The following is an 11,560-nucleotide window of genomic DNA, read 5'->3' as shown; positions in this document are numbered from 1 at the left end:
CTCTCGCTGTGTCTCGCTTACACGTCGCAGCGACGGACGTATCAGATGTTACTGTACCGACGTTCGGGTCGGCCGCCGATAAACATTCCCGCCGACGAAATTTGCGACGCAAATCGCGTACGTCGCCGATAAGACGACCGATCTCGCCCTGGTCGCTACTCGACGAACGGCAATGAGGCGGGCGCAGCAGCTACGGGCACACGTCTGGGCGATGACAATCGACTTCATCGGTGAGTAAGAATTAGAATAGCGCATTATCAATCGCGGTTCGTGTTCGCGTTCAATTTAATATGTGGGGAGATGGAAAACGAATTGATTAGGCTGGCCGCCGCGCGCGAGCGTGAAGACGACAGGGAACCAGCTTAATACGTGCTAACGAGCGAGCGATGGGCAGCGAGTGTTAGCACAGAAAAGGCTGCTTAAGCCCGCTAATACCGCGTTTAGCTCCACTTACCGCGAAATTACGTTCTAATACATTCTATATACGCGTCAACGGGTGATCTCAAAATTATATATCGTCGCGTTCGTCTGTCTATCGTGTCTACTATATATCCCGTTTACTATAGTCGTCTGAAATTGCCAGTTTGTTTATATTGTGTTGATTGCGGGCGTGCTGCAATCATGATGAAATGCCGCAATTTTCGCTCGCCAATTCCCATGCATCCAACACGCGCACGCGTGAAGAGCGTAGCAGCAGTATCGCGGGACACGTGCTCATCTCGTTGCTAATCGAATCGTGCATATCTATTCCGATACATGGGAAAACATCGTGATACTTTCGACACGGTCCTTGTTAGCGTTACGCCGGGAGAAATGTTTTATGCAGTCGTCAAGCTGGCGTAACAATATAGCAGCTTACGTGCGCCGTACATGCCAAATACAATACGCACTGTTTCACTGTTCAGTTGTGCTCAACAAGCCCATAATGAATTATATTTCATTAGGCGATGCCTGAATGCAGCCATTTAGCGCTTAAAGGGAAAGTAATCAACAGAAGATGAAAACGGCGACGTTGAGTTCACATGTTCTGCGCCGAGTCGCTTACATTCATTAAACCATATCCTAGCTGCGGGGGTTCGTCAGCACTCGAACCGGACGAAAGTGCGGGTCTTATATAATCTAGTTTCGTCAGATGTATAAGCCACGGGCACTTGAAGCGTTTCAATAAAATATAATGCTAAATAAATAAGAAATCTATTTACTACCAAATTCTTAATGTTTTTATACTCTCTTTAACCTATTATTGCCGACAGTTTCCTGTAAATTCCGTCCAAATCCTATGTTCAACAGACGCTGGAGGCCGCCATTCCTCACGCGGCTGCACTGTGCACACTTACACTTATATATATAGTGCGTCTGTTGCACATAGGATTTGGACGGAATTTACAGGAAACTGTCGGCAATAATGGGTGAAAAAGAGTATAGAAACATTAAGAATTTGATAGTAAATAGATTTCGTATTTATTTAGCATTATATTTTATTGAAACGTTTTAAGTGCCTGTGGTATAAGCCACGGCTGCCTACGTCGGCGAACGTAATTCGGCGAGATGAGTCATGACACGTTTCGCAACGACATATAGCAGGAATTTAAAAAACAAGAATGATAGACAGGGACGGGAACTCTAAGAAATACTGCGATTACTATGCGTATATGCGATCATAAATTATGGGGAAAATGAAATGTGCTGGAGGCCTAGTTTCAGCCCGTAAGTGTCATGTGACGGAGATATTCAATTCCATTGGTTATATGAGAGGGCGAAGGTATACCATCCGTAAAATTATACATATGAGCGCACTGAGTCACATTCGTAAAAAAATCGAGTGGCACAATTAAGAAGGATTGCGCGTGCATGGAGTTTGCCGCCAGAGATTATTAAATTATTTAAGTGAAAGTTATACAGCGTTTCAAAGCAATGGTATTCTCGTATACGGCATGTTAGGGGACGACCGAGCAGCCGTATAAGCTCGCGAGCATTATGCCTTGATGTATAAATGTATACGCAATACATATATAATAACGGCGCCGATTATTTACGAAAAATATGTCCAGACAAATTAATAAATAATGAAATGTTGAAACCACCTCTCTATAGCGCTTGTCGTTATCTCGAGGCCCCGGATGTAATGTCGACGAATATATATATATATATATATATATATATATATACAAGTTGCTATATTACACGACACTTCAAATTGATTAAAAAAACATACATATAGGCCTACAGCTACTGCTGCCCCCGTGCGTTATACTGTACGTCGATCAATTTTGTCGCGATGTCTATTTGTTATAGGAGACAACTCTGCCGCGCGTCACCGGTATGTATTGCACTCTTGTTACGTGCTGGGCAATCTACCTCCCCTGAGGCACCCGAGGCAAATGCTCTCTACCTGATGAATTGTTTTCGTGAAGTAGTGTTTTCTCGTAGATGGGGGGGGGGCGGAGACGAAACAACGTACAATATGCAGTATGCACAGTCTCAACTGCGAGATGTATAGTTCTATTACGACCACGGGGAGACGGGCCTCGTCCGTTGAAACTAGATGTATACACGTCTTCTAACCACTATGCCAACGAAAAACACGCATTCTATCCCCCATGCATACATTATACTTGTACAACTGTGTCAGTTCCATACACTATACTTCTGAACCTATATTAGTCCCATACCTTGTACTTTTACACATGTGGCAGTTAAAAATCCTATAGTTATACCCCTGTTTCAGTCTCATACCCAATACCTTGACACAGCTTCATGCCCTATATTAGTCACACATCTCATACGTCCAGACCTGTGTTAATTATACACTTCATACCTCGACGACACCTGTGTCATTCCCACACATTCTACCTCCACATCGGTGTCAGCCCCCATGCCTCCTATTTGTACCGCTGTATCAATACAACATTTCATAACTATGTGTATCAGCAAAGCTCCTTATACCCTCAACCGTGTGCGAGTCCAACACATCACAAACATATCATTGTATCAATACAATATCTCACTTGCGTAGCATCAGTCTAACATTTAACATACCTTACATACGTAACATTTTATCCGTTCAACATCTCACATACGTCACACTGTATCAGTCTAACTCATCACACACACATTATTGTATCAGTGCCACATCTCACATGCGTAATATTTTCGACAGCCCAACATCAAACACACGCAACATTGCAACAGCCCAACACCCTATATACACGTAACAATGCATTAACCTAACACCTCACTTGTAACAATCCAACTGCGAGAACGGATCCTAATGTCGCCACGCATTTTCCCCCCTGGTGTCGCAATATAGGTTGTGCGGATATTAAAAAGCAAACACAAAAGCAATTAAGATTGAGGCGCGTTAGCCCATAATTACGACACTGCTGCGGCAGTAGCTGCACCCGCGTGCCGTCGTCGGCAACTCATTGTCAAGCAGCGCGGAAACACTTTTTTCGTTTGCTTCTCGGTTTCCTTTCCCAGTGATCCGCGTTACATAGGCGAACGGTTGGCAACATCGATCATTTGCTTCCTAAAACCCCAAGGTAAAAACTGCTCATGCGAGATTCCGTAGACAAGGACCATCTAAACACGATGGGGAAAACACGAAAGGGAAAACACGATGTACAAAACGCTTCACGCGCACGCCTCTATAGCAGGGAAGTAGAAATCTCGCTGGCGCTTTTAGGGTGCAGGAAAGATATGTAGCTGGCTTCACACTCATGCTTCTAGAAGTGAGGGGGAGATGTAGATAGCTTCAGAGTCTCGCTTCCTTAAAGGAAGCTATAAATCCTATATAGGAGGAAGATATAGCTTCGTGCTCACACTTCTATACGGGGAGTGAGGCTGTAGCCAGCTAGCATCACGCTCACACTTCAGTAAGGGAAGGATTAGCTTTGCATCAACGCTCGCTATAGAACTGTGGTACGCGTAGGTGCGCAATAGTACAGTGCGGTTATACGTAGAACGCTCTAGAGAGAGCAGGAAACCTGCACGGCGTCTGTTATCGCCTCACGTTACAACGCAGGCTTTGCGAGACACCGAGCGTGAAGGGATTACGTCAATGCGTATATAATGGCACAGGGAGCGTTGCGAGCGTTCGCGGACAGAGCGAGTATCCGATTTATAGTACATTTGTTTTTTATCGGCTGCTGCTGATGTGAGGCTCACCAAAAAGCCGACATGTTATAGAGGATGCGAAACAGTCGCGAAAGCACTTCTCCTTATTTTTCATTCTAGTCGTCGGAAATCACTTGCACGATTAACCCGACGTCAAAAGATCTACCGAAACACGAATTGCCGCTGGCGCGTGGCAACGTTGCAAATTAAATTCGTCTTTTATTTTCTACCGATCGGACTAGAAGCAGCCTTCGGGCTGTTAGGTGTCTCCCATGTCGCCAGCACGACTAATTAGACAAATGCGTGCAGGGAGGAGGGTAATATTATAGCTTGTAGGCGGCCACGGGCGGCGTTAGCGCGCGCCTATGTTTCTCGCATAACATCGAACCACAGCGAAATATTCACAGCTGATAATCCATCCTATTATGCATATTGAAGTTGACACCGAGTGAATATTTCAGCAGCAGCGACGGAAATACAGTCGGCACTCCATTAATACGGCGATATTGAAAACGGCGTTCAGGTATATATACACAACTTGTATATAACACACATGCAGGTACATACACTGTTGGATACACAAGAGCGACTCATATGTCGCACAGAAATAAACCCGATACGAGCGCTTTTGACATGACGAGGGATAAAATTTCCGCCAACGTAGCAGTTTTCAAGGGTTAGACGATTAGCACAATTTTAAAGGAATAATTTTTGCGAATCCATTGTCCACGAGTTTGCAGATACAGTCAGCGATTGTAAAGCAGACGAATTGACAAATCTCCAAATCTCTAGCAACGATAAGTTGGTTCATAAATAATTTTGATTCTGACGCATGTATTTTGTAAAGTGTTGGATATTCCCTGTAACGAACATGACATGACATGTACATAAACACGCCTATTGCCTACACACACATAGCCGCGCATACGTGCGTACTTGTGATGTCAATAGTCTTTATAGGTCCAGAAATTTCTATGCGTAATCCGCATTGTGTTGACATAGTTATGGATATAGATGTATTCGGTCCTACTCGACGCATTGTGAGCATTTATTGTACCGTGGCTATCAATTATTACTAATCTAGATCTATCAATTATTGCTGCATCTTTGGCTGGTGCTAAAATAGTGCAATGGAACGCTATGCGTTAATAATTAACAGACGAACACGCACACGCACGCACTCATTGAGAGAGAAAGAGGGTAGAGTCACCAATACGCACAATGTAGTCGGCTGGAGCATACGACTGTTGTACTGTGTTGCCAGGTGCTATAGTTCTATGATGCAACAGGCGAGTAGCTCCTGTAACCTCGTGTTATTGCGCACGCAATATGAATAAAATATTTGCCTACTCACGCCAGCAAGACAAGAGCTGACAAAAGGCGACATGAGAATGTTATTATTTCCGACCTTCACCTGAGGAAAAACAAATAGGAATTTACATTCCGTATCCTTCCGAGCAGAAGTCGAACCGCCCTTATCGGGAAAGTGCGAATACTTTATCTGTACGATGCCCGAAACCTACTTATCGAAAAACGACGATGATAAATATTCAGTGTACGGTACCTGAAAAACGAAGTCTACGTGGGTTTTCAAATGTTCGAAGAGTTTTAGAACGACTGCTATACTAGTAAAATATTATTGATTACATCTATTCGGCGAGTAGATGTATACGATGTCCACTAATTCACAACACCCTAGAGTTATTTTTTCGGCTTTCGAAACGCTATTGTAGACGCGTTATGCGCACTACAGAAGTAGAGGTTCTGCAAGAGACTATAGAGAGAAGACAAGTCAATAAGTAATGTGAACTAGCGTTTTACTCAACATCTAATGCGATACATAAATTCTCCCAGTGCACTACTAAACAAAAGAGAGCTTTTACTACAACAGTAACCGTATCACGCACTTACACCTTTCTCAGCGAGTGTCGCCTTAATAGTCAGGTCTGTTAGAGATATTTTGGTGCAGATTCTTCTAAAAGTACCAAATTTGGTCCAGAGGTAGCTTATACCATACTATTACGATTTCTGCCGGGCGCCAAGAAGGGCGCCCCCTGGGGCCGCCATATTGGACAAATTTAAAATGGCCGCCATCTCAGCTAAAGATCAGCTGTAAGTTCCAAAAGGGGAAAAAGCTAGTATGATAAAAGTTTATATATTTATAGGGTTTTCGGGTCAGAGAATCTGATTATGATGTTCTACATCGATTTGAGGTTTTTTTTGGGCTGTTTACAATGGTCAAATCCAATATGGCTGCCATAACGGGCAAATGCTATGATGTGTATACTTAGATTTTTTCTAATCTCTTTCTATCTTTGGGAGGAATGTAATGTTGGAATAAAACTAATTTGAGGGTTATTAATCATTAACATGCACACATAAAACATACTGACATACATTATCGTAAGGAAAATAATAAAAGGAATTATTTAAGTACGCAACTATTCTTGTAAATTTTTATTCCACAAAGCTCAACATGGTGGACAATGTGGACCATGGCTTCAACAAGAATTATAATATTGCTTGATTTGTCTATTCGCATATTGGTCATCTATTCCTACATGTATGTTAGGTTAACATAGTTACAGTTACACAGTTGTGTGTATAAAAGAGACAAATACAACAGGCAAAGGTAGGCTTTCCGATATGGAATCTTTGGTTAGAAGTGATTTACTGTCCTGGTTTGTGTCCAGTTATATAATCAGTAAGTTCAACTGAGCACAACAGTGCTCTCGATATATGTATGGCCTGTGCCCATACATTTTAGGCATATAAGTCCCACTATAGTAGTCGTTGCTGTCAACGTTGTTGCTACATCCGCTCTCGCAATTTGCAGAGCAATCGTGCCACGGGTGACACCGGCGCGATTGCACTTGCACCTTCCTGTGCATGACTTGAGGCAGCTGCAGTGCAGCAGAAGGGTGCCATGCTTCTGAAGCGTTACGGAGTGTAGTTCATAGCGGCTGCCAGGCACCCGTACCATCTTTTTGCCAGCCCCACTCACTGAAGTCGGGAATTCGTTGCTGCACTGTGGTAGACTGATTCCAGTAGAAGCTGGCCTGAAGTAGCGCTCGTTTGACATGCCTGGAACAGTGCTGCTTGTGTAGGTGGGAGGTTCTCCAACATTTGCTTCAGTGTGGAATAGGCGATGGCCGGGCCTCGTTGACACCATCTGCGCACCACATCCCGTTGCTGTACATGAGAAACGACTAGGCATTCGATCCGCTGCATATGTATCGACTCGAGAGGTGAAGACATCCGGTTTTGCGTGAGGGTCACCAATGTGTCGTTAACTCTGGTAAGGCTGCCCATGCTGCCCAGGCAGTCTTCTTTTCACAACCAAAAAACTGTGATGTTGTATTCGCACTCCGTTAGGCTGTGGAAGGGGGTAGTGGCGACAGAATTTTGAAGACCGAACAAGCTTGGTGAAGAACTGAACATGGACGGAATGTCACGGTAATTTTTGCCGCTACCGAAGGCCTACCCAGAGCTCGATATGGCCGAGATTCATCAAAAAAATCGGATGGCAAAACAACAACATCGCTTCCGTTCGGATATAGAGCTATTTTGTAATCCATCTTCACCAAGCGTTGGTCCGTTCAAAATCTTATCGGCACTACCCCTCTTCACAGCGACTAACCGGGTGGCGATACAACATCAGTTTCTTGGTTGGTGGAAAGAATGACTGGCCTGGGCATGCAAATGGGCAGTTTTACCGAGAGTTAACCGCACCATTGGTGACGCCTCACGCGAAACCCTGATGTCTTCACTCATCGAGTCGAATACATATGCAGCGGATGGAATTGCCTGTTGTTCTTAGTGACAGCAAGGGGATGTGGTGTGGCAGATGGTGTCAACGAGGCCCGGCATCGCCTATTAACCACTGGAAGGCAGAATGTTGGAGAAGACCTCCCACCTACACAAGAGCAGCCTGTTCCAGCATTGTCAACGAGGCGCTACGTTACAGGCCAGCTTCTACATACGGAACATCTACCATCAGTGCACGCAACGAATTCCCGACGACTTCAGTGGTTGGGTGCTGGCAAAAAGATGGTAAGCGGGCTGCGCTGGCAGCGCGTAATGGACTACACTACCTGACGCTTCAGAAACATGCAGCCTTCTGCTGCACTGCAGCTGCCTCAAGTCCAATGCGCACAGGAGGTGCAAAGTGGGCAATCGCGCCGCGTGTCAGGTGCACGATGCTCTGCAAAATGCGAGAGCGATGCTAGCAGCACAACGTTGACAGGCAACGACTAGCTGTGACTTAATGCTAAAATGTATGGGCAACAGGCCATAACAATATATCGAGAGCACTGTTGTGGCCCAGTCGACACTTACTGATTATATAACTGGACACAAACGCATGACAGTAATCACTTCTAACAGCAAAGATTTCCATATGCGGAAAAGTCTAACCGTTGCACTGTTGTATTTGTCTCTTTAAACACCCCCCCACCCACACCCCCCCACACCACCGCCACACCAACCACTTAACACCACCTCCCCCAGCCCTCACCCGACCTCCCCCCACCACGAGGGCTGTAACTAACTAGTTAACTCTAACATACATGTAGGAAAGATGACTAATTATGGGAATAGACAAATCAAGCAAATTATAATTCTTGTTGGAAGCCATGTCCACCATTGTCCACCATGTTTGAGCTTCGTAGAATAACAAATTTACAAAGAATATTTTGTAAGCTCTAAATCATTCCTTTTATTATTTCCTACGATAATGTATGTCAGTGATGTTTATGTGTGCATGTTTAATAATTGATACACCCTGCAAATTAGTTGTCAATCGCCAACATTACATCCGCCCAAAGATAGGAAAGAGATTAGAAATTCTAAGTATACCCATCACAGGTCAGCATTTGGCCCGTAGTCCGTAATGGCAAAGCCATATTGGAATTTGCACCATTGTAACAAGCCCAAAAGAAACGCTCAAATCGGATGTAAGAACATCATAATCAGAATTCTCCTGACCCGCGAAAACCCGATAAATATATAAACTTTTATCATACTAAGCCCTTTCCCTTTTGGAACTACACTGGATCTTTAGCTCAGATGGCGGCCATTTGATTTGCCGCAATATGGCAGGCCGCAGGGGCGCCCTTCTTGGCGCCCGGCAGAAATCGTAATAGTATGGTATACAGGCTATCTCTGGACCAAATTTTGGTAGTTTTAGCCAAGACCTATCTGCACAACCAACCGCCCTATAGTAGCGCGCCTAACAGCCACTGAACTATGAACTAAGCTTCTAGAGGGGCGCGTCTCCCACTATATACGTCGTGGCTCGGACCCACGCACGCGCTCTTGTCTTCCACGTGCAGCCGGTTCTCGTTAATAGTTCCGCACTTGCAACTCGAGCTTTACCGAATAAGGTGGAGTAAGTATTACCAAACTACCGAATAAGGCTGAGGTAAAGCATTTGCCACTTGGCTTGTGATACCGCATTCTGGCCCGATGTCAGTCGCCAGGTCACCTACGAGCGTGGCATCCCGTGGTTGTATTTTGGAGTTGCTTTGTCAACAACTCGCAAGAATTCAGCAGATTTATGCCCGTGGCTCCGGATGGTCGGCTCTGTCTCGAGCCGTTGCTGCTTTGATCCCTATGGGAAGGGATATGTGTCAAAATTAAAAACGTTCAATTTGATCGATTGATTGTTCAATATTGAACAGTCGTTTAATCATTCAACACGATTCAATTGATCGATTGATTGTTTAATTGAACAGTCGTTTAATCATTCAATACTTCAAATTGATCGAATAATTGTTCAATTGAGCAGTCGTTAATTCAGTCAATACTTCAATTGATTGATTAATTGTTGTAATTAAACTTAGTTCGTTTAATCCATTTCAAATACGTTTCAATTGATCGATTGATTGTTCAATTGAACAGTCGTTTAATCACTTCCCAGGCGTGTGAGAATTGCTCGCTTACATTATGCTTCACGCGAAGCCGATGGGAGATCCGACAAAAGCTCACGTATTTACGAGTCATATACTGACGCATCTTTCGCACTAATTCATTTATATCAACGGACAAATATCATCGACACCGCGGCGGATTATGCCGACGTAATATAGCGACGTCGTCATCGCGGAGGGAGAGTAACCACCGAAGCGATGATGGGCCGCCGTTCATTGAAAGCCGCTGCCGCTGCATGAATGTTTAATGTCGCACCGTATCGCGCTTGCAGTCGCGACAATCACGTCGTCGATTGAACGGTAACCGTATCGACGCCGGCGCCGACGAACAAGGAGTCGTTATTGGCGCCGCCGCGCCGCCGTCTGACCTCTGACCTATAAACGAGGCGTGTGCAACGCGGTAAACGTTTTTGCGCCGCGTCGTCTGCGTCTTGTCGTTTACGTGCTCCGCAGACGCGCGACGGCTTTCCACGCTCCCCTCTCCGTGCGCGCTTATTGAGTGTATGTGTACACGTACAGCAACCGTCGAACAGTTGTCGACGTACTCGTAGCAGTGCATGCAGTGAGGGCGAGTACGTACCGTGTTGTTGCGTGCATGCGGGTAGAAGCTGTTCGCATGCGCGCATTCCCCACGGACGCGTGCAGGTCCGCGGCTAGACGTGTCCACATGCACGCACCGCGTGTGCATGTGATATTAAGTGCCGACTAGGTGTTTTAATGGACGCAATTCTAGCGGGAAGCGAACATATCACGCGTAGCGACGAGACAACCATGCCAGTTTGATGTATGGGACTGATGCAGGGATGCGGGCTTAATGTGTCGGACAGTCTCGGATTGATGCAAGGATGCGGGCTTGATGTGTGGAACTGATGCAGGGATGCGGTCTTGATGTGTGGGACTGATGCAAGGATGCGGGCTTGATGTGTCGGACTGATGCAGGGATGCCGGGTTGATATGGAGGGCTGATGCAGGGATGCGGTCTTGATGTGTGGGACTGATGCAAGGATGCGGGCTTGATGTGTCGGACTGATGCAGGGATGCGGGCTTGATGTGTGGGACTGATGCAGGAATGCGGGCTTGATGTGTAGGACTGATGCATGGATGCGGGGTTAATGTGGAGGATTGATGCTGGGATGCGGGTTTGGTGTGCGGGACTGATGCAGGGATGCGGGGTTGATATGGAGGACTGATGCAAGGATGCGGGTTTGATGTGAGGGACTGATGCAGGGATGCGGGCTTGATGTGTGGGACTGATGCAGGGATGCGGGTTTGACATGGAGGACTGATGCAAGGATGCGGGTTTGATGTGTGGGACTGATGCAGGATGCGGGTTTGATATGGAGGACTGATGCAAGGATGCGGGTTTGATGTGTAGGACTGATGCAGGGATGCGGGTTTGATGTGGAGGACTGATGCAAGGATGCGGGTTTGATGTGAGGGACTGATGCAGGGATGCGGGTTTGAAGTGAGGGACTGATGCAAGGATGCGGGTTTGAAGTGAGGGACTGATGCAA

General features: G+C 45.7%; 1 protein-coding gene across 2 annotated transcripts in view; it reads left to right on the top strand.

The window, feature by feature from the left end:
* Positions 1 to 11,560, top strand: part of LOC106815116 — a 21,971-nt gene continuing 10,411 nt past the window's right edge. The window contains exon 1 of one of the 2 annotated variants that reach the window (XM_014819543.1): positions 1 to 230. In XM_014819543.1, coding sequence (XP_014675029.1) covers positions 173 to 230 — 58 coding nt within the window. In that variant the 5' untranslated portion in view covers positions 1 to 172. Of the gene's footprint in view, positions 231 to 4,583; positions 4,640 to 11,560 lie in introns of those variants that run through there. The other variant, XM_014819545.1, reaches the window with a different exon arrangement.

The sequence above is a fragment of the Priapulus caudatus genome, unplaced genomic scaffold, assembly GCF_000485595.1.
Source record: "Priapulus caudatus unplaced genomic scaffold, Priapulus_caudatus-5.0.1 Scaffold1045, whole genome shotgun sequence".
Lineage (NCBI taxonomy): Eukaryota > Metazoa > Priapulida > Priapulimorpha > Priapulimorphida > Priapulidae > Priapulus > Priapulus caudatus.
Note: the sequence above shows the minus strand (reverse complement) of the source record. Positions and strands in the feature narration are given on the sequence as shown.